This window comes from Camelus ferus, chromosome 2 (assembly GCF_009834535.1).
Source record: "Camelus ferus isolate YT-003-E chromosome 2, BCGSAC_Cfer_1.0, whole genome shotgun sequence".
NCBI classification, from domain to species: Eukaryota; Metazoa; Chordata; class Mammalia; order Artiodactyla; family Camelidae; genus Camelus; species Camelus ferus.
The window spans coordinates 106,357,920-106,383,109 of record NC_045697.1 but is presented as its reverse complement, the minus strand read 5'-3'; the positions used below and the strand labels follow the sequence as shown (position 1 = coordinate 106,383,109).

The 25,190-nt window shown below is 34.5% G+C and overlaps 1 protein-coding gene across 3 annotated transcripts in view; it reads left to right on the top strand.

Moving 5' to 3' along the window:
• IQCM (IQ motif containing M) overlaps positions 1-25,190 on the top strand; it is a 228,162-nt gene that overhangs the window by 36,892 nt on the left and 166,080 nt on the right. For 2 of the 3 annotated variants that reach the window (XM_032464779.1, XM_032464778.1), the window contains 2 exons: positions 17,334-17,424; positions 24,922-25,013. In XM_032464779.1, the coding sequence (XP_032320670.1) occupies positions 17,334-17,424; positions 24,922-25,013 (183 nt within the window). Of the gene's footprint in view, positions 1-17,333; positions 17,425-24,921; positions 25,014-25,190 lie in introns of those variants that run through there. The other variant, XM_032464780.1, reaches the window with a different exon arrangement.

Below are 25,190 nucleotides of genomic sequence, written 5' to 3'. Positions count from 1 at the left end.
TGCTAGAATCTTTGGCATTGACTTTAAGTATAATAAAAGTTGGGAAAAAGAGAGATTATTGGGGACTTGAAGACCTTAATTCTCCATTTTCCTACAATTATCTTTAGTAGTATATTTAAGAGAACGCTTTGTCATAGCCAAAAGAATATTATGGTATTTGCTGGAGGATGCCAGTACTGGAATTACATGTGTGAGTGCGTGTCTGTGAGCGTGAGAGATATTGAGTTGTTATCTATGCTGTTCATTCTGCATGTTAAGTCTTCATTTTTGTCCATTGGTATCTTAAACATCTCCTGAGCCCTATTTTGAAGTTAATGGCAAGTGCCGAAATTGATATAAGCTGTGCTGGGATGGAGAGAGAGCTATCCTCTGATTGAGTATTATAGGAATATCAGTTAAAAACAAACTGTGGCCCTCTGTGCCTTTTGATGTATGTATATCAGTACATCATACATCAGTTTGTATGTTTTCCTTCCAGCAGTGTTTAAGTTCTGTTTTCATACTCTGTGATACTGTAGTCAGCCTTACCCTAATAGTTTTATCCTGGTAGGGAATTCCTCTCCCATGCCTGTTTTGTAACTTGGTTGGCATCCCTAGTAGATTTGTCACTTCCCCCCTTTTTCTCTCTCTACCTCAGATGCTCGGTCTTACTGCTCTGTCTGCAGAACTCTCCCTTCTTAGGTGCTTTGAAATTAATCCTAATATGAGGGTTGGTCAACTTTTCTTGAAAAGGATCAGATGATAGTAAATATTTTGACTTTGTGGCCCAGATGGTCACAATTACTCATCTCTGCTTCTGTAGCAGGAAAGCAGCCACAGATAATAGGTAAACATACAGGCTTGGCTGTTGTCCAGTAAAACCTAGTTTACAGAAACAGGTGATAGGTTGAATTTGGCCGTGGTCATGGTTTGCCAACTCCTGCTCTAATCCTTTGGTATCTTAAGGAATGCTTACTCCAAGGGTTGATCAAGATGATATCTGATTGTATAGGAAGAAGCTCTTGTTTATATTTTTCTTTATTTTCTGATTATAATTCTGTTTTTGCTTATTTTATAACATACTTGATGTGTTAATAAAGTAGAATGTAAATATAAGTTATAGTTAAATAACTATGCATATATTGGGACACCTACCCTCAAATTTTTGTACTGATATTAATGTGCAAAAAAAAATTGGAAAATTGGAGAGGCTTCTACTCCAACATTTCACATTCTTCACAAAGACCATGCATTTGAAAATATACCTCTCTTATGCTTATACACAAGAAAGTCACTGTTAGTGTAAGGAGTCGTGACTGTGGAGTTGTAAAATAGGGAAAGGGTCCTAGAGACTTAGAATCTTATGCATTCTCTCTCATTTTTATTGGAACCATCTCAGCTAGTCAACAATTGACCATTAGTCTAACTTTCCCTTTAATAGTAGTCATTTTCCCTTTGGTAGTATCAAGAATATTCTGAATTGTTACTTTTAAATATGATTCTTTTGCCTTTTTTAATTGAAGTAAAGTCAGTTACAATATGTCAATTTCTGGTGTACAGCACAATGTCCCAGTCATGCATATACGTACCTATATTCAACTTCTTTTTCTACGTAAAGTGTTATTCTCTAATTCTATGGATGGTGCAGATCATACATTTTCTAGCATTTGTTAACCCCCTGGCGTCTGACAGAATGATTGATACACAAAGAGCAGCATGTTCATAATTAAATGAAGGCCCTATAGTCTCTCTAGAGACCACAGTTAGAGGCCTTGGTGTGCTGTCTAAACCAATGCTTGCCTACCCTTTAAGAGGAAGTAGTGATAGTTCTGAAGTTTTGCATGTGTTTTGTGATCGATTTCTTCCACTTCCTCCCCCTACCTAGTTCTAAACCTGCCACTGGGAAGTGTTAATTTTTAATTTTAATATGAATTACAATTAATTGATTTTGAGAACTTTTTGTCAATTTCATGAGGCTGTTATGCAATTTCAGTACTTTGGGGCTACCGTAAATCTAGAGTCAGAATGTCCAATACAAGTGGCTAATATAAGTAACCACATTAAATCAAAACCTTTTTAATAGTGTACCATTATTGCTTTTTAAGTAGCCTACATTTATCCTCCCAACAAAGAAGTTGTATGTTTTAAGTGATGTTGCTGCTAAGTGTTTAATTGTGTATCATTTAAAGAGAAATTTGCAAATGTAAAATATACCAATAGTTTTGCATCTTTAGTGTGATCTTGTCAAGTTAGAGTTTAGGTTAAGTTGGAAACACAATCGAGACCATGCTAGCATTCTATCTCAATCAGCTTTCTGTATGCCCATGGTCCATTCTGTGGAGGTTGGCCCTGTCTCCACACACCCACTTTCAGGATTACCTGGATTCCTGTTGGAATATTTGAAACTAGAGTAGCCCCTTTGAACTTTCAGTAGTTTTGTTAATATGTTCAGCAGTATTACTCATTATTTGTTTCTTCGTTAAGCACTAGATGGAAGAGTTACCCTCTTTTAGGGTAACTTTTGTAATCTTTCAGATAGCCACATTTTAAGCATAAATTTCCTCTTCCTACAAAGGAAATATTCTTTTAAAGTGTCAGAAGGAAATAATTTCAGATATTAAAACTTATTCAGAGCATGCTTAAGCATGTCACTACTTGAGTGTCCGTCTGTATTTGCTTACTTCTCTTTTTGCTTTTTCATGCTTACTAATGGCTCTCAGTTTCCATTTGTAATGAAACAAACCAGACATTTAAACTTGAGGAGGCATCTTGTGCAGTTGGAAAGACAAGAGGAGGGGAGGATAAACCTTGACTTAGTGCTTGATTTTTGACAAGTGCTTCTCTTGTATGAGAAGCATCCTTTCTTGTGTCCTACTGTGCTTATCATTATATTTATTCATTTATTTATTTATTTTTATTTCACTACTGGACAGATTATGCTAATAAAAAATACATGCAGTATTTGGGGGGTGAAATGCCAAACTGCTGTGGGTGGCATGTGAAGTGGGGGAGTCATGCCAAGTAATAATCTACAGGCAGAAATAGGTCATCAAGTGTCTATTTAGAAAAATTGAAGGTAAAATGCCTGTCGTTATTTGTAGATGTCGATCAGTATATTGTTCAGTGTCCGATGAGTCTTAATGCATTTATATTTGTGACAGATATGTTATTCTATCCTTGTTTAAATAGATTTGCTTTAACACATTGAGACACCCATCAAGATATATACATAGAAATTCACTCAATATTTATACTGGATTAGATCAGGTGACTGAATTGAGCTTTCGGGTTTGTTATGTGAGAGCATATGGGCAAGTTGTAGCCTAGAAAAGATGTATGGTATTTTCAGTTTCCTTTTAATTATAGAATCTTATCTACAGCAATAAAAGTTTATATTTAACTTTATAAGAACTGTATGCAGTGAGCAAAATAATTGCATGCACTCATGCATCTGTAGAACATAAATTAGATTTTGATAAAAAGTAAATTGATTCTTGATAAAGTTCTGAATGCTAATGGGACAGAAATTCTCATCTGACTCTAACCATTTTCTATTCTTGCAGTATCTTTTGCAGTGATATAGGCTGACTTTTTTTTTTTTTTTTTGGCACCCACATATAGCAAATAACTGTGAAACATTTCAAACCTCAAAGTGACACTAAAACTGTGAAGTATGAAATGGAAGTGCCAGAGCGTGTGAGACACATTGCATAGTGCTGCTCAGTAATTCAGTGTGTGCATGCAAGAGAAATGCCAACACCACTGTAGGATACAACATGATTAATGCTACCAAAAATTAATACATAAAAACAGTTTCCATTTGCAAACAGTCCCTAATGCTTTCAAGTTACCACCTTCTATGTTTAGCAGCCCTGCCCTAGTGATGACACCCCTCTCACCCCATGAATATCTGTGGAGAAGAGTACAATTTATAAATGAATATCCTCCTTGCTATGTCAAGGTTACTAAATAGTTACGATAAAGGACTGTGGTATTTTATGCTTCTCCATGAGTGCTTGTATTTTTCCCACCTGACATGTGAAGATCATTAGTTTTATACTGGTTTGCCTTACAGCTGTCACTGCCGTAATGATTGTTCTCTTCCCAAGTTTCTTCTGACAGTCTTTCAGCTAGGGTCAAATGAGTTCTTTGAGTTCTCAAAACCTCATTCAGGGCCTATGTTAGAGTGTCCTTAGGTTTTACTTGCTTCTGAGACTCAGTTTGTTCATTTGTGTGTCTCACTTTTGGGAAGCATGTTCAAAGGGGTTTGGAGTTATTACCAAGTCTTCTATATTTCCTAGATCAGACATAATGGGAAGGAAACATGTGTCCCTAGGAATGTGTCAGCCCTGTTTATGTTAAGTTGCACCTATCTGTCTGTCTGTCTGCCTACCTAGCTTCCTACTTTTCTTCCTTCCATCTATTCATCCATCCACATCTGTCTATCCTGATAAGAAGCATGAGTTTTCTGGGTCACAGACAGACTTAATTGCTCAGAGGGCATCCTACCTCAGGTTCCTCATGCCTCATGTAGACTGGAGTGAGCACCACAGAAGAGGAACTCTGAAATTCTGATTTTAAGTGCTTATGTAGGGCATTTGGTGCATTTGCATCTCCTCCCCTGTAGAGACAGAGAAAGAGAGAGGGGGGAAGGAGGGAGAGCAAGTGCTTCATAAATGTAAGCAAATCCATTCTGGGAAGAGGAGGTGAAGTGACAGTCCCTGCGTCTATCACGCTTTTGAATATAAATAAGTGGCTTCAGAGCAGGTGCCTCGAAATCTCTCCAGGGTCTTTACCTTCCCTGGTTTGTTTGCTATTCAAGCATCTTTTAACCCAGGTACCAGAATTCATTGCTCAGAAAGCCATGGCAGTGCAGAAATGTGAAAATATTCATGGAGAATTATTTCTTGACACCTGTTTCATTTTGTGTTAGTGAAATCAAGGGATATACTGACTAGGGATATACACTGGTATTTCTTCATCAGGTCGATTTGTGAGAGTCATTGAATTACAGCCACATCTTTGGGTTTTTGTTGTTGCTTCTTTGTTTTCAGTTTTTTTGTTGGAGAGCATGACCCCAAAAGGTGAATATACATACATGTCTTTTGGGCAATTTTGTTAAGCCTTTGGCTATATTTACTTGGTAGAGATTCAGCTATTTCACTAGAGGGGTGACTGGCATTTTCTTCCTTTTGGGGAATAATGTATGCTGCTTAATTTGCCAAAGGCTTGATGAGTACTGTTGTATTTTATGACTGGATAAGAGAAGTGAATGCTTGATGGAGAAATTTTAGGCATAGGAATATTTATTTAGCATGATACGACTTACTGTTTTGTTTTTAATCTGTTGTGCTGTTACTAAAAGTTTACATACTTGGTACAATATTTTGGTAGCACTTTATCTTATGGCACTTCCAAACTCCACTTTGTAACATGTTATGTCTGCTTCATTTCCTGTATAGATATAATCAATGTCATGTTATAATTCTCATCATTATGACCATTACCCTCACTAATTTTACTGAGCACTTACTATGTACCAGGCATTGTGCTAAGTATTTTGCATGTATTATTCACCCAGTCTTCGCGGCAACCTATTATCATCATACACATTTACAAATGAAAAAGCTCAACACAGACATAACGTAACTTGCTGAGTGTCATACTGGTGAAAAAGTTCAAATTTATGCCCCCTCAAGTCCATCTGCTTTCTTAACCACTTCTTCTGTGTTACCCCTTGTAAATAATATAATTTACCCACCTGGAGGATGAGATTCCCATACCTGAAATATATTAATTAATGTAATAATTTGTACCTGGTAGATATTGAATTGATTGATTATACTTGAGTAAAATGTCTTAAAGCTTATTGGAATTGTATAATTTTTGTCTTCCTTTTCATTGCTATTACGTTATATTTTTGTATTCCTGAAAATAGTTATCTGTTCATTGTTTTTTAAAACATTTAAAAATGGTTTTAAAAACATTTCACACTGTTGTTTTATTGAGGTCTAAAATAGTGGAGTTAAATTGTACTGAAAAAACACGGATTAACTTCCAGTTCTGCTGACATCACAGAGAACTACATATTCTCTGGATTTAATTCAACTCTACTTTTAGTTCCTGGCTGAGATCTGTTTGTTCATTCAGCATTTATTGAGTACCTAATATGTACTAGGCTAGGTACTGAGATATTTGTTCAATAGATAAATGAATGAGTACAATTACTGTGGGATTAATAGGATATAAACTTTCAGAAAGTGGTGATGGTGTTTTCCCCTTGTCTTCTAACCTCCATGGTCTCTGACACATGATTGAGGAAGGTAGTCGATAACAATTTGTTAATTGAAGGATATTATATTAGACAATAATAACTACATCAGGATGGAGAAGAGGAACTTAAGAGAAATCTGAAGTATTCAGACAACCTGTCTAGCGCAAATATCTTTTCTGCCCTCTCTGACATGACATCTGAAATTCATTACATCTGTACCTAATAAATACATTATTTTATTTATTCAATTAATATTTATTGGGCTGCTGATTTATAATGCTATGTGTGAGTTAGGGATCAAAAATTTTCCATTCTTAACTAGCTTATAACATACCAGTGAAAAAATTCATTCATTTATTTAATAAGTATTTACTAAGCATCTATTATATGCCAGTCACTCTTCCTGACAGTAATGTTATCATTGTGAAAATGGAGCTTATATTCTGCTGGGAGAGGATAGGCAAAAAGCAAAAAAACAGATAAAGCTAGATAATCACAAAATGTAAAGATCACAGTGAAGAAAACAGAGTGATACAATAGACTGTGGGGACATACTTTAGATGCAGATGTCATAGAAGTGTCTCTGAGGAACTTATATTTGATCTGAGATCTGAAGGAAAGGAAGACCAGTAGTGTGCTGGTAAACTAGCTGTCTGGGGGTGGGAGGAAGCCTGATATAACACATCTTAACTTTCATGGTGTAAATATTTCCACTGTGAGTGATTTCGGGCTACCCAGGGCTTAACCTCTGGATGGCAAAATTTAAAAAAATTTAACAGTTGACTCTTGAAAGCTGGTACAAGTCAGCTGCAGCACATCACTGGCAGCAGTATGAAGAGAAATCCAGGCAGTGAAGAAGCCCCAAGAAGGGGCAGGAATTGACTTATTCAGGGTCTTGAAAATAAACCATTGTGGCTGTCATATAGTGGCTGAGAAAATAAGCCATGTGAAACCATGTGAGAGAGATGGGTAAGAATCAGACGATGTATGGCCCTGAGGTAATGGCAAGGAACTGCTTTTTATTTTAAGAGCAGTGGAAAGTCATTGAATAGTTTTGAGGCAAATGTGATCAGATTTCCATTTTAAAAAAGATGCGTTGACCTGTTTGTATAGAATGGGGTAAATGGAGGCCAGAGAGAAAACAGGAGACTAATTAGGAAGCTATTTTTCAGTTCTGGCAAAAGATAATGTTGGCTTAGATTGGGTTATTGTTCAACACATATCCACTCTCTTCCTCCTCCACCCTGGGTTGGAATATGATTTCCTGCCCCGCTGACTTTGAGATGGGCCATGTGCTTGCTTCGGCCAACAGGAGGTGAGAAGATGTGTTGCAAGCAGTAGTTTTAAATATGTCAGTGGTTTAACTTGTCTCTTATACTTCTTGGTCTGTCACAAAAAGACCATGTCCCAAGTAGCTGCACCCCTCCAGTGTGGCCCCTCTAAGCCAGCTGCCTCACAGCCTGAAGCAGAGCTGCTCTGGCCAAGTCAGAGAACTCTGAGCAAAAAGATCTAAACTTGTAATCCACTGAGTTTTGGTTTGGTTTGTTATGCAGCATGATTGTGGCAATTGTTGTGGTGGTGGTGAAATTGGAGAGAAATGGGAAAATTTGAGATATATTTTAGTTATGGATTTCTCATTTGAGTTGGTGGCCGTATGGTGGTGTCATTTACTGACACAAGAAAGACAAGAAAGAACAGTTTTTGAAGGGGAAAATCAAGAGTTTTATTAAATATGTTATATTTGAAATACTTATTAACATGCAGCTTCACATGTAAGACGATTGTATACATGAGTCTGAAGTTTTGAACACAGTATGGCCTGGAGGATAAAGTTTTAGAGTCACTGGTGTGTGGACACATTTACCCAAGGAACTATTTGAAATCTCCTAAGGAACAAGTGAAGTTAATACAAACAAAAGGGCTTCTGATAGAGGCCCACGGCTCTCCATCTTTTAGAGGTCTGATAGAAGGAGGGTCAGCAGAGGAGACTGAAAATGAGCAGCTGGGTTTTCACAAGACCAAAACCAGGAGAAATTGTTGTCATATAATCCCTGCACAAGAGAACCACTGTTGCCATTGTGTACTGCTGAAGGCCCAGTAAAATGCAGAGATATGTCCAGTGTGTGTGCTACCGTGGTGTTACTGCATCCTTGGTAAGTGATGACTGTGCGAGCTGGATTCCCGGTGGACTGAAGACTGAACAGGGTGAGGAAGGGCACACAGTTTGTGTGTAGTAGACAGCCAGTTTAAAGTTTGCTGTAAAGCAAAGAAAAATTGAACAGTAGCTAGAGAGGTTTTTGTTATGTTTTGTTTTGGAGTGTGAGCTGTGATGGTGACTGCATTAAGTGGTAATCACAGTTAAAACCTTTTATTTGACCTTGCTTAGTTCTTTTACCCACCCCGTTTACTGTTTATTTCAAGTCTTTACACTGTCCTGGAGACCCTTATTAAATTTCTGTCCTCTCCTCTCAGTAAATAGCCTTGCTTCCTACTTCATGGAGGAAATAAATATCTTGATGAACTTGCTGAGAATTTATTAATAGCCACCTAAAATCTTATCTACCTTTTTCTTTCAGAAGATGCCTATTTTCTCTAGCTAAATTCTATCCCATCCTTTCTCTTCTCTGTGGAACCTACCTCATCTGTTACACATTATTTACTTTCTTCTATATCTCCACTTCCTCCTTTCCTATAATATATAAGCATCTTAAAGTCTCTCTTATCTTAAGAATATAATGACATGAAAACATTCTGTTCTCAAACTTATTTCCCTATGGTGATGATTTCATCACTCTTCTTCTCTTCAAACCACATGTCTTGAAAAGAGAGTCTACTTTGTAATCTCCAATAACTATTCCTTCAAAGCAGTGAAATCTTGCTTCCACTCCCTCTTTCCATTAAACTGTCCAGCAATAACCTCCCAGTTACAAAAGCTAAGGGATATGTTTTATTCTTTGTCTTAAATTTATGAGATAATAGAAATGAATTGTCATAGCACTGCAATTGGAATTACTCAATTATTTGTATAACTGTTTAATTATTTAGTTAATATAATTCCCTAGAATGTAGCCTTCATAATCCCCTGATTATTTTTTGCATCCCTGATGCCCAGCAGACTGCCTGTCTCATTATAGGAATTTGGTGAATATTTGTTGAATGAATGATTGAATAAGTGGATGATGGATAAAAATAAAGTCCTTGTCCTCAAGAGACCATGAAAGAGTTTACAATTTACTGAGGAATTGGCATTCTATATAACACACATGTGCTGGAAATTCCAACAGTAGAAAGTCATATGACATCCACCCAGCCCACACACTAGAATGTGAAATTTCAGTAAATTGCAATCTGTTAATCTTGACTAATGAATCTGTCTATAAATTTAAAACTTAATGTTTTAAATTTTATTATAATTACTTCATATAAAATTGAATAGGATTTAAATAGTAGCTCTTAAAAAGAAAGGTAAGAAAAGTATTTTATAATCACTCAATAAAAAAAATCTAAAATCTCATTTTTTTGAATGAAAAGGATCTGAATTTAACTAATCTGTGTGAATCACTTTCGTAGTATCATTACGTCTCTGCATAGACGAGACCTTAACACTATTCTAGCTCAACTATTTTCATGATATAAAATCCCTTTTATAATATTTTCTGGAAAGTTCCTGTCCAATCTCTGCAGGAGACACCTGTGATGGGGAACCCACTTCTTTTTATGATATTCAATTTCTGAATTATTAAAACTAAATTCTAGAAAACTAGTTTCTAGTAACTTACATTGTTGCAGTTTATTATTTAAGATTTAAGATAGGCTACTTCTAGCCACCTGAACTACAGCTCCTTTTTTTTTTTTTTTTTTTTTGTGAAAGTGAGAGAAGGTTTATAAAAGTTGGGTTAGAAATGGGAATCAGTTGAAAGAGGAATATATATAGTATCAATCGTATCTGAAAAAAATTGAAAGAAATTAATCCATGTCACTGGCAAACAAAAAGCAATAATATTAAAAATTCTATGTAACTGAATAAGAATCGTTAAATATTTTATTGATTGATTTGTATAACAAATATATGATGAATGTGTTAGATATTACAATGAGAGGCTGAAGATTCAAGGGGAATAAGTCCCAGGGACATCATCACAGAGTTTACAAACTAATAAGGGGGAGGTAGGCCAAATAGTGTTCCCCAAGTTGCATCTTGAAGCCTAAATGACTAGCAGAACAGGCATTCCTTCATTCAACACATTTTTATAGAGCATCTGAGAATCCAGAATGGAAAAAAAAAAAACCAAAACAGAAGAACAAATCTAAAGAGGTATTTAGGGCAGAGCCTAGCTTCTTTTCCTGGTAGTTCCTGCATGTCTCTGGTGGCCCTGAGCTTTCGTTTTCATTGCACCTTCCACGTGCAAGTCTCAGAGAAAATACTTGTGACACATGCAAGATGGGAAGACAGGTCAGAGACTCCGCCAAATCTAAGACTTCCCCAAAAGGTGGGGCCATCAATGAAAGACTAACCCAGGAAAATAAAAAAGCCTTGCTTTGTAAGAAGGAAAAATGAAACAAACCTGACTGTCTCAGCTTTGGTACTGAAAGAAGAGAAAAAAAGAAATTTTGTAATTCATAACCACACATAAGCTTACCTCGGATTGAATCAGAATCCATATTAGCAGTATTTCAAAAATCTTAAGTGAGAAATTAGTTTAATGTTAGTATGAGTTGAAAGTTCCTTCAACTGCCTGAAGGAAAAACAAATTATTTCTTAAGGAATGGATCTTAATCTCAGTTTGCAAACAATTCTCATTCCTACAGAATATAAGTTTACAATTTAAAAATATCACAAACTGCATGAAGAAATTAGTTGCTGTGAGTGAGAAACTTAGCCCTTCAGCTCCCCCAAAATTAAATTAGACTTTCAAAGACCGTAGATACTAGAATTGTCTGGTATAAAATAGAAAATAAGTATGCTTAATATGTTTAAAAATTAAAAGTATAAAAGTACGAATGAGCTAGAGACTATTAAAATGTTCAGGAAGATTCGATAAAAACTAAAAGAACTTCTAGAAATAAATATATAATAATTTAAATAAGAAATGTAAGTTCTTAAGTACAGATTTAGTAGACCTGAAGATAGAATCAGTAAAGTAGAAAAGGTATCTTGAGAAATTTACAAAATGAAGCACAAAGAAAGGGAAAATATGAAAGACTAAGAGCTCTGGAGAGTATATGGAAAACTTTTTAACATAAATCTAACCAGGATTTTTCAATTAGGAAACACTAGAGAATGAGGAAAAAGTAATTTTAGAAGATGTAATGACAGTTGCTTCTTGGAGATCTGATTCCAGGTCTGGGACAGGGAAAGGACAAAGTGAGCCTAAAACTCTCACTGTGGCAAAATGGAAGAAATGGCCAAAGACTAATGGAGATAGGTGAAAATGGTAGAGGAACTGACTGGCCAATTTTGGCATTATAAGCACCAAACAGAATAATGGTGGAAGTAGATTATAACACACTGAGTTAAAAAATGAATTAATGTGTCCCCAAAAGGAGGAAAAAGGGAAAAGAAGAAAATCCTTTACGAGATTAATGCCAGTTTATAAATGTAGAAGTCATGATAGAATTACAAAAAACATCATTTTGTAATTTCCAGTGTAATGACTGACTTAGGCAAGAGTAATTACTGGATGTTGAAATCTTTTTTTAGAAAAGGTGATTGGGGAACAGCTAAAGTATCAACCAGAAATTATTTCTTAATGACTAAGGGAGAAATATACCTTTATAATAGAAATAATTGGCAGTTACCACCTGAATAAAATGCTAAAATTTAGCAACATCTTTTGGTGAGATGTAATAGGAAGGATACCATATCACATATGTACTATTCCTGTCAAAAGTATTTAATTTCAATCTAGTCATAAAGAAACAGTGAGAAGAGTTCAGATTGCTTTCAAGAATATCTATGTCAAAAAAGATGAAAAAGGGTAGGAGGTCAGTGTTACCTAGTTGAAAGACAATGCAAGCTACAAATACAATTTAAAATTTTCTTGTGGTCTTATTAAAAAGGTAAAGAGAAACATGAAATTAATTTCAATGATATATCTTATTTAATATATGAAAATATTATTTAAACATTTAATTACTATAAAATTATTTACATGTACTACATTTACATGTAGTAAATCTTAGAAAATTAGACTGTATCCTATACTTACATCTTAATTCAGAGTAGTCATATTTTAAGAACTCAGTATTCATATGCTGGTGGTCACTGTATTCGACATGGCATTTCTAGGTTAAAATAGATCTAAGAGAGAGATATATGATCTTTGATTAGAGCCTGGAATGAAAAAAAAATCAAACAACTAGAAAGGATGTTTTGGGGACAATTAGGGGAACTTGTATACAGATATGCCTTAGATAATCTTACTGTGTCAATGTTAATTTCTTCAGTGGGTATTATGAATATATAGGAGATGTGCTTGTTTTTAGGAGCTTTAGATGTGTTATTTAGGGGTGAAATGTCATACTGTTTGCAACTTACTTTCAAATTGTCCAGCCAAAAAAATTGTGTATACACATATATTTTTAAAGGTGTATGCATATACATATATCAGTAAGGCTACAAAGTATTTGATTTAAACAACTAAATTAAGAAGCTTAATTTATTAGCTGAATACAGAACAACAATGTTAGAGGATATACATTTTCAGACAAGTATGGAACATTATGAAAATTGACTATACATTGATCTGTATAGTAGGAGTCAATTAATTTCAAAGAATTTGGATATATATAAATCATGTTCTCTGATGACAGATAAATTAAAAATAATAACAATGATAATTTAAAATCCCATAATTTGGAAATCAAAGATTATTTATGGGAAGTATGGAGGATGGCGGATTGAAGAGTATCATGGTTGGAGGCAGGAATCCAAGTGAGGAAGCCATTAATTAGTATTCCAGAGGAGAGATAATCAAGGTCTGTGTTGAGGTATTCTGAGTGGGAAAGGGTGGAAGGGATTAGATGACTGATTGTATGAGGAGGCTGAGGGAGAGTGAATAGTAGAAAGGACTTCTGAGTTTATGGATGGATGATAGTGTCATTAATTGTGAGAGGGACATGTTGATTGGGATGTCTTTGGGATGTACATATAGAGATTGTTGGTTATTCAAATTTAGCACTTGAGGGTGCTCTGAGCAAAATATATACATTTTGTGAGGCATCCACATTTAAGTGACAAATATAGCTGTGGGAGTGGACCAAATCATTCAAGTAGAGGGTTAGAAAGCAGCCAACGAAAGAGCTTGGGGTCATACACAACAGTGGGAAGTGGTCAAAGCAAAATGAACCCATGAAGGAAACAGGGTAATAGTTGGAAGTGGAGGAATTTGAATGGATAATTGATTCCAGGTGAAAGAATGACTGATTCTAGCTGAACTCTTGGGAAAACATGGAAAATTGTATTCAGGACTAGAGTCCTTTGGTTGAAAGTTCTAATGCCTTATGTTCCATTTGTTTGATTTCATTACAAAAGCTGCCAGATATTCACTGCTTTACCTGTATTTTCTTTTCCTAGTCTCCTTGTCTACGACTTACTAATTATTTTAACCAGAAGTGATTTATAATTTATGTCCCAGAACTGAAATTCTAGAGTTTGGTGTATTAGTTTAAAGACTAGATTTTACATAAAGGGAATAATTATGAACTCAGAGATGTTACAGTTTGCCTAAAATCATACAGTGAGTCTTGTTCCCCATCTAAAGGCTTATCTACACTAATTAGAAGTAATATAGGGTTTCCATATGCTTTAATTGCCTTTCTAGAAATCTCCTTTAACTCTATCCTATTTTTTAAAGGGTATAACTGCGCTTATTTTCTGTTTCGGATGAAGTACTAAGATGATTTAATTAAATGGTACTGTAGAGAGATTTCAGTTTATCATTTAGATGGATTATGCCTAAAGTTTTTAACAAACATTTTTCCCTCAAAATGGGCATATCTTTTGCTTTATTAATTATTATAGTAACACAAGCTTAGTTCCTTTAGCATCAGTGTAAAATTTGCTCTCTAGATCTCTTAGTTGCACATCTCATGACCTTTTCCCCTCATCCTTTTTCTTCCCTTTTCTGCAGTGATTTTCACTATTAGCCATACTGTCCATGGAGAGTGGCAATCCTGTTTTATTAATCGCTATATCGTATATCTCCCCTACCTAGGAGTTAGCATAACAATTTTCACTAAGTGGATAGTCCTTAAATAAGTAAAATAAACAAATAAGCATATTGGGTATCATAGTGATTAAGAATGCAGGCTATAGGGACTACCTGCCTGGGTTTGAATATTGCCTCCACCTACTGTTAGCTGTATAACCTTGGGAAAATTAATCTCTACTTCACTTCAGTTTCCTCATCTGTAAAATGGGGATAATAATGGTACCTAATTTATGGGGTGGTTGGGAGAATGAAATATGATAATCCATATATAGCAATTAGCACACTTAGCGTATGGCAAATATTTTTAAATGTTGATATTTTTAAGACTCAAACTTATAAATTCTTTCTCTACTTCTTCACCTTAGTATGATATTTCTCAACTTTTATATAAAGTGTGTCTTTTGAGCTCTATAATCACCCTCCAAAATAAGCAAGGCAGAAATTATCCTCTTTCCATAATTAGGCACCTGAGGCCCCATGAGGTCTGCAGGGGATGGTAGAGCAGAATGAAAAAGGGTGAACTTACAGTTAGAGGGATACAGGTTTGAGCCTTGGCTCTGTACCATTTAACTGACAAGATCTTGGGTAAACTGCTTCCCCAATGTATAAAAGGGAATAATCACAGTACTTCAAAAAATACACACAAAAAAGAAAAAAGGTTTTGAGGCTTAAGTGTGAGATTATTCATAGGGAATGCTAACTAGCACCCTGGTATATTATAAATAGTCAATATACCACAACTTCTTTATCCAGTCATCTGTTGATGTACACTTAGGTTGCTTCCATGTCTTGGCCATTGTAAAGAGTGCTGCTATGAACATTGGGGTGCATGCATCTTTTCAAATTGGAATTTCCTCTGAATATATGCCCAGGAGTGATAATGTTGGATCATAGAGTAACTCTATTTTTAGTTTTTTAAGGAATCTCCATACTGTTTTGCATACTGGCTGCACCAAACTACCTTCCCACCAGTAGTGTAGGAGGGTTCCCTTTTCTCCACACCCTCTCCAACATTTATTGTTTGTGGACTTTTTAATGGTGGCCATTCTGACTGGTATGAGGTGATACCTCATTGTAGCTTTGATTTGCATTTCTCTGATAATTAGTGATATTGAGCATTTTTTCATGTGCCTATTAACCATGTGTCTGTCTTCATTGGGGAAAATCTTGTTTAGGTCTTCTGCCATTTTTGGATTGGGTTATTTGTTTTTTTGTTACTAAGTTGTATGAGCTGTTTATAAATTATGGAAATTAAGCCCTTGTCAGTCACATCATTTGTAGATATTTTCTCTCATTCTGTAGGTTGTTTTTTCATTTTGTTTACAGTTTCTTTTGTTGTGCAAAAGCTTATAAATTCAATTAGATCCTATTGCCATTGACAGATGACTAGATAAAGAAGTTGTGGTATGTATATAATGGAATACTACTCAGCCACAAAAAGGAATAAAATAATGCCATTTGAAGCAACATGGATGGACTGGGAGATGATTATACTAAGTGAAGTAAGCCAGAAAGTGAAAGAAAAATAACATATATCACTTATATGTGGAATCTAAAAAAATGACACAAATGAACTTATTTATAAAACAGAAACAGATTCCCAGACAGAAAACAAATTTATGGTTACCAGAGGAGAAAGGTGGTAGGAAGGGATAAATTGCAGATTTGCAGATACTAACTACTATATAACTATACATAAATAGATAGGGGTGAAGGCATAGCTTAGTGGTAGAGTGCATGCCTAGCATGCATGAGGTCTTGGGTTCAATTCCCAGTACTTCCATTAAATAAACAAAGAAAGAAATCTAATTACCTCTCCCATTAAAAAAACAAAATAAACAACAGGTTTCTACTGTATAGCACAGGGAACTACATTCAATATCTTGTAGTAATCTATAATGAAAAAGAATATGAAAATTTATGAATGTACATGTATGACTGAAACATTATGCTGTACACCAGAAATTGACACAACATTGTAAACTGACTATACTTCAATAAAAAAAAGTCAGTAAAGCATTCTGCTTTCCATGTCTACAAATTTTTTATATTCTTTGTTATTCATTTTAAGTCTAAATTACATAATTCTGTCGACTGTGCTCTTTTGTTAGCACTGACACACCAACAAGTTTGTAAATATTTCTGAAACAGAGTGTTTTATCTCATATGTTCTCTGTATCTTTACTATCTTTTTATTATACTTGAGCTGGTAGCTAGCAGGTCCTTAATAGATATATGACAATATATTATTGCAGTGTTTCAAACTATGTGTTGGCCCCATTATCTGTACAAAATAGAAAGTAACAGATACTTAAAAAATATTTATCTAAGTTTGTTTTAGACTCAAACTCAATTTTTTTTAAAAACAAAGCTTTGCCTTTTCTGGAGTTAGTCTTTCTATCAAATGGAGGAGACTTCTGGAGAGCTCAGTGCCCCTATTTATATTAACTAATGATTTCTACATTATTTTAAAATAGCAAGCTCTCCTATAAAAACTAAGTCTTACGAAGATAAAGATGATAATAATGCTGATATGTATAAACGAGGGTGCTTGCATTCACTAGTATGTGCTATATACTCTTGCAGACATTTCTCTGGAAGCTGTCTCCTTTCTGATATATGATATTCATTTACTCTATACTTCTACTCCTAAATTTTAGTAATTGCAAAACATCTGAGGAGCATGGGTTGGAAAAAAGCACTCAGATGTGTTTCTGGAGTATCTGTGTGTTAGTAATTTTTTTGAACAATGTTGTACCTCTTGTTATTAAAAAATCTGTGATTTGCAATTTAATTCAAAAAATGCACTAAGAACTTGAAAACAAATAGTATACAATTAAAGCTTTTTTTTTTTCTTCAAATTCCAGAGCAAGTTAAACTGGGTAAAATAGTGACTAATATTGAATCAGTAAGTAAAAAAATGGAGAAAGAAAAGCAGCAGCACCATGGAAAGCCCAGGTAACATGTAATCAGCTAACCTATAGAAAATATAAACTTTTCTTATACTTTGCCAGTATTTCCTGACCAATTGTTATGGTTTCTCAATTCTGTTAACAACCCATGTATGAGGCTACTTTAGCCTTCTGCTTAAGTACCTCAAAGCATATCAATTATCAGAATTTTAGTTTTCAGTTCAATTAACTTTTGAACTTGAGGATGTCTGAGTAGTTAAGCAAACCATCTGGGTTTTACAGTGCATAAGCTCAAATCCAATTTGTGGCTTTCTTGAGAAAAATGCCATATTTTATGATAATATTACATAAGTTTAGAATTTTAATAGCTCATCTGCAGCAATTATGGAACAGAGTAGAGTTATAATTTTTCTTTTTTAATGTAATAATTTATAGTTAGTCTTTTCTAGCAGAAGGTAAAGCTGATCCTACAGAGCAGAGTTTGAAGGCAGGAATTTTGAGCATTGCTTCTGCTTTCCAAAGGTGTCTGGAGATGGGTCAGTTACTTTTCTGAATTATTGCACTAAATAGCAACATCATATTTGAGGTAACTTTACAATTGACTATGTTACTGTTGCCCTGAAAGCTACAGATAGAATCTCTAGAAGCCTTTTATTGTCTAGGGATATTAATACTTCTAGAATGTGAATACTGCTCTGTTAAAATGTATTTTTCAGTGACTTGTTTTACATTAATTCATTATTTAACATGGTCAGAAATCTGGGTCATTTAATTGTGAGGGAAAAGAAATGATTTATTGGAAATTTACCAGTTTAAAGAAATATTCTTTTTGCCTTTATTAAGTTTACCAAAGACCCAGGTTAGTCTAGCAGAGTGTTAGCTGTTAAAAAGAATAGTTAATACAGTAATTTAACTGAACAGTTTAGCATTTTAGGAACAGTTTAGAATTTTAGGTAAATTTAGTTTAGAATTTTACAGGTACTAGATAGTTTACTGAACTAATTTGAAAAACTATCATTTTTGGTATATTTCGGTGGGGTGGTAATCCAAGGAAGAAGAATAATTTAGTCTTAGGTCTCTAAATTGGGACAATTGAAGCACTCATATGCACCCAATGTAGGAGCACCTAATTATGTAAAACAAATACTTAACAGACATAAAGGGAGAAATTGATGGGAATACAATAATAGTAGGAGACTTTAACATCCTACTAACATCTGGACAATAGTCTAGACAGAAAATCAATAAGGCAGTGGAGATACTAAATGACACAATAGGACAATTAGGCTTAATTTATATTTTCAGGATATTATATCCAAAAAAAAGCCGAATATACATTCTTTTCAAGTACACATGGGACATTCTCTAGGATGGACCACATACTTGGACACAAAAGAAGCCTCAACAAATTTAAGAGGATAGAAATTATTTTAAGCATCTATTCTGACTACAATGCTATGAAACTAGAAATCAACAACAGAAAGAGAAATGAGGAGAAAAAAAAAAACAGCTGCATGGAGACTAAACAACATGCTACCAAAAAAAAAAGGATCAATGATGAAATCAAAGAAGAAATTAAATAATAACTTGAGATAAATGACAATGAAAACACAACCACACAAAATCTATGGGATGCAGCAAAAGCAGTACTAAGAGGGAAGTTCATAGTGAAACAGGCCTTTCTCAAAAAACAGGAACAACCTGAAAAAAACAACCTAACCTACCACTTAAAAGAATTAGGAAAAGAACAAACAAAACTTGAAGTAGGCAGAAGTAAAGAAATAATAAAGATCATGGAGGAAATAAATAAAATAGAGATTGAAAAAAAAATGAAAAAATCAATCAAACCAAGAGCAGATTTTTTGAAAGAGTAAACAAAATTGACAAACCTCTGGCCAGACTCACCAAAAAGAAAAGAGACAGGACATAAATAAACAAAATAAGAAATGAAAATGGAGAAATTACAACCAAACACCACAGAAATACAAAAAACCATGAGAATGCTATGACCAATTATATGCCTACAAATTGATCAACCTAGAAGAAATGGACAAGTTTCTAGAAACATACAGCCCACCAAAAGTGAATCAAGAAGAAATAGATAATTTGAACAGACTGATCACTAGAAGTGGAATAGAATCAGTAATTTAAAAACCTCCTTGCAAACAAAAGTCCAAGATCAGATGGCTTCATTGGGGAGTTCTACCAAACATACAAAGAACTTAAACCAGTCCTCAAACGCTTTCAAAAGATTGAAGAGGAGAGAAGACTCCCAAACTCATTGTACGAAGCCACCATTACCCTGATAGCAAAACCAGACAAAGACACTACCCAAAAAGAAAATCACAGGCCAATATCTTTGATGAACATAGATGCAGAAGTTCTCAACAAAATGTTAGCAAATTGAATCCAGCAACACATAAAAAAGATCATACACTACGATCAAGTTGGATTCATCCCAGGGACACAAGAATGGTTCAACATATGCAGATCAGTCAACATGATACACCACATCAACAAAATCACATGATCATCTCAATAGATGCAGAAAAAGCATTTGATAAAACTCAACATCCATTCATGATAAAAATTCTGACCAAAATGGGTATAGAGGGGATATACCTCAACATAATAAAAGCTATTTATGGCAGACCCACAGCCAACATAATACTCAGTGGTGAAAAGTCGAAAGCCTTCCCGTTAAAATCTGGATCAAGACAAGCATGCCACTCTCACCACTTCTATTCAGTGTAGTATTGGAAGTCCCATCCATAGCAAATCAGAAAAGAAAAAGAAATAAAAGGGATCTAAATTGGAAGAGAAGAGGTAAAATTGTCACTATATGCAGATAACATATACTATATATAGAAAATCCTAAAAACTCCACGTAGAAACTACCAGAGCTGATAAATGAATTCAGTAAGGTGGCAGGATACAAGATTAACACACAGAAATCTGTTGCATTTCTTTACAATAACAATGAAATAATCAGAAAAGGAAATTAAAAAAATAAAATCCCTTTTAAAATCACGTCAAAAAATACTTAGGAATAAAGCTGACCAAGGAAGTGAAAGACTTATATGCAGAGAGCTATAAAATGTTGATTAAGGAAATTAAAGATGATTTAAGGAAATGGAAAGATATCCCATACTCTTGGATTGGAAGAATTAATATTGTTAAAATGGCCATACTACCCAAAGCAATCTACAGATTTAATGCAATCCCTGTCAAATTACCCAGGACATTTTTCACAGAACTAGAATAAATAATTATAAAATTTATATAGAATCACAAAAAACCCAGAATTGCCAAAGCAATACTGAAGGAAAAGAACAAAGATGGAGGAATAACCCTCCCAGACTTCAGACAATCCTCCAGATCTATAGTAATCAAAACAGTGTGATATTGGCACAAAACCAGACATTTATGAATCAATGGAACAGAATAGAGAGCCTAGAAATAAACCCAGACACCTACAGTCAATTAATCTTTGACAAAGGAGACAGGAATATACAATGAAGAAAAGACAGTCTCTTTGTGAGTGGTGTTGGGAAAGCTGGACAGCCAGCCAGACAGTTAGAACACTCCCTCACCATACACAAAAATAAACTCAAAATGGCTTAAAGACTTAAATGTGAGACAAGACACTTATATAAACCTCCTAAAAGAAAACATAGGTAAAACATTTTCTGATATAAATCTTAGCAATGTTCTCCTAGGGCAGTCTACCAAGGCAATAGAAATAAAAGCAAAAATAAACAAGTGGGACCCAATTAAACTTATAAGCTTTTGCACAACAAAGGAAACTATAAACAAAATGAAAAGACAACTTATGGAATGAGAGAAAATATTTGCAAGTGATGAGGGCTTAATTTCCAGAATATACAAACAGCTCATACAACTCAATAACAAAAGAAAAAAAACCCAGTCAAAAAATGGGCAGAAGACCTTAAGAAACATTTATCCAGTGAAGATATACAAATGGCTACTAGGTGCATGAAAAAGGCTCAATATCACTAATTATCAGAGAAATGCAAATCAAAGCTACAATGAGGTGTAACCTCATGCGAGTCAGAATGACCATCATTAAAAAGTCCACAAACAAATTCTGGAGAGGTTTGGAGAAAAGAGAACCCCCTCTAACTGTTGGTGGGAATGTAGTTTGATGCAGCCATTATGGAAAACAGTATGGAGATTCCTTAAAAAACTAAAAATAGACATACCCTATGATCCAGCAATCCCATTCCTGGGCATATATTCGTAGGAAACTCTAATTCGAAAAGATACATGCACCCAAATGTTCATGAAAGCACTGTTTACAATAGCCAAGACATGGAAGTAACCTAAATATCCATCAACAGATAATTGGATAAAGAAGATGTAGTGTGTATATATACAATGGAATGTTACTTAGCCATAAAAACAAATAAAATAATGCCATTTGCAGCAACATGAATGGATCTGGAGAACGTCATACTAAGTGAAGTAAGCCAGAAAGAGAAAGAAAAATATCATATGATATCACTTGTATGTGGAATCTGAAAAAATGACACAAGTGAACTTATTTATAAAACAGAAACAGACTCCCAGGCATAGAAAACAAACTTATGGTTACCAGGGAGAAAAGGAGGGTGATGGAGGGATAAATTGAGAGTTTGACATTTTCAGATATTAACTACTATTATATAAAATAGATAACCAACAAGGTCCTATTGTATGGCACAGGGAACTATTTTCAATATCTTTAATAGCCTATTTTGAAAAAGAATATAAAAATGAATATATATGTATCTATATATAACTGAATAACTATGCTACACACCAGACATTAACATAGCATTGTAAATCAACTATATATCAATAAAAAAATTTAAGAAGAAAAAAAGAAAACGTGAAATCTGACCAGGTATCTTTCAGTATGTCTTTCTCAAGAGAGTTGAGTATTTCCCAAAGAACTGTTTCTTCTGCAACTGATAAAAGATTAAGGTCTCTTGACACCCTAACATTCCATTTTTAATGAAAATACGTCCTGCTTATTGAGGAAGATCAACACCCTTTGAAATTAAGAGCAACTACTTGTAATTCCAGTGACAGCCTGGAGCACATAAAGCCTGAACTTCAAGCCACCAAGGCTGCCTTGTTTTTATTTATAGCTAGCTTATGGCATTAACTGGTTACCTACCCTAGCAGTTAGCTTCGTTTCATTATTGTTAGAAGTGTGATAGGAATGGAGAAGGAAAGACAAATATGTTTTTGGACATGGTGACTTAGAGTTTTAGAAAACCTGTGCTTAACTAGACAAAGAAAATGTCATTAGACTGAAATTTTTATTGAAGTCTGGTTCACCCCATAATGAAGATAGGGAAACTTAGCCATGAGGATACAAGCGACAGAAAGGAAAACAGAATCAGTCAGGAAATTGGGTAGGGGATTGTTAACAGTGAAGGGAAGGCTGTAGGACTAAACAACATGAATTGCCCAACTTATTGTGGGACTCTGGAAAGGTTTCTGTTCAAGACAAACAGACCTCTGTGAAAGGAGTTGTACATTAACTACTTAAATTTCTCCTAAAGATGCCTTGGAAAACACTAAGTTTTAAGGTGACATAATATTTTTAGGTGGACCTTAAAAATATAAATGTATGATTCCTTCCTTCCTTTTTCCAAATTTCTCTGTTTGACTTGCAGAAGGAAAACAAAATTGAATACTTTTGCATTTTCAAATTTAAGGAAGTGAAGTTCTTCAATATGCCTTCGAATTCTGACTTCAGAGATTAATTATTATATTAAATGCTCTTTTTATGACAATAATGATTAATGATTAATGTGAGTGCATTCTAAATGTTAATTTTCCATCAAGGAAATCCAATTTTTATGCACTTATTTATTAGAGCTAATTTTTTACTTGATAATATTTGGTCTATGACAACTGTATTTCTATATGCACTGTGTAATTTAGGCAAGTGAGCCTGAACTTCTTCCCCTAGTTTTGTGATCAGTGGGCATTTCTTATGTGTTAGTGACAATTTGTATTTAGGTTATTCTAATCAATTTAATCACAGAATGAGGATATTATAAAATAATGATACAATCCCTCATGGCATTTCACCTTAATGTTTGTAAAATATTTTGCTTAAGTGGATGGACTGTGGTCTACTTCTTTTAGAATCTTTCATTAATAAGGATTGGGGATTTAAGTAATATTTAACCAGGAACTAGTTATAAGGAAGCAAAGCAAACTACAACTGTGTATCTTGGCACCATTCTTAGTGGCCTGTAAATAAAATTCTAAAATTTCAAGTGGAATTTTGCAAAGCTGCCTGCATACTCAAGCCTCTCATATTTTCTCTTGACAGTATGATTTTGTCATATAAGGGATATGCCAGTTCTTTGGCCAACTGTGTAAGTGTGACCACATGAGTGACAGCTAGATTAATGGATCTTATAAGTCACTAATTTGTTTACTATTTATTGAGTGCCTATTATATGTTAAATACAAAACTCTAAACAGGAGAGTCAGATTTCTCTTACAGACTTTAGTTTTTTGATGGGCAGAATTTTTTAAAATCCTAAAAATTTATATAACATTTCTATAACATTTGAACTAGCAATTTCATTTCTAGGCCAAAATAACAATGTGCATCTTTGTACCATTTACACAGAAATGTATTCATGATGTATTATTAAGTGTAAGAAATAAGCTAAAAAGTTCATGGATGTTTATGCACATCTAAACATAGAGAAAGTATGGAGTATATTACATCTGTTAATCATGACAAAGAGAGTCAGTATAAAGTAGTAAAAAGGGGCTTACTTAGTTCCTGAAGTCCCCCTGCCTGGATTTAAATCCTGGCTCTACCCATTTCTAGCTGGAGTAATGTGAACTATATACTCTTAACCCCTAAACCGCTTAGTTTCTTCATTTATAAAATGGGTTTAATAATGGTAAATACCCAGGCACTTGTTGTGAGGGTTAAATGTGGTAAGACACATAATGAATAGTGCTCAGCTCATAGGAAGAATCAAGACTGTGCAATTATCACTCAAATACTAGGGTAGTGAATTAGGGGTAATTTTTACCTTCTTACTTTTGCTTACTTACATTTGCTAAAGTTTCTACATGGTACTTGTTTTTTGATTCAGCTGACTTGATTAAAGCTTTCCAAGCTGTGATAGGAAAACAAATTACTTAAAAGCTCTTGCAAAACAGAAATAGATGTGATGCGTGTTCATTTCTCTGATTTTTGTTAGAGTTTTTCTTTCAGAAAGCAAATGTTCCTATGTTATCCATGCTCAGGGCCAGCAAAATTTGGTATTATTTTTGTCTTCATTCAATAATAAGTATTTATAAAGGGCCCACCATGTGCCTGTTACTCTGCAGTGAAAGGACTGAGATACAATGGTTGTAGCCTCTGTGGAGAGGAGACAGGTGGTTTTCTCTCCATGATTATTGTGTAATCCTATAACATTAGTCTTGAAAGTTTGGATTACAAAAGAGGTACTATTAAGTCACTCAAAGCTCTGACTTTGTGTTTTGGAAACAGGACGTTGGACTCATTTTGTCCCTTCCCCATTGTCAACCATGGTTTGCACTTAAGACCCATGACCTCTCCCATGGGGCTTCTGAAAGAAAATGGTGAGTCTCACTGCTCAAGTGTGGTAGGTAGCAACACCGTGATTTTCATTGTTTTGTATTCATTTCAAATGCAAAGTCAAACAGCTAGTATTGAACAGTCATTTCCTTTATATTTCATTTCAAATACTGTGTCATAAGCTAGAGATTTCAGAAACAACTACTACTAACTGATTTTCA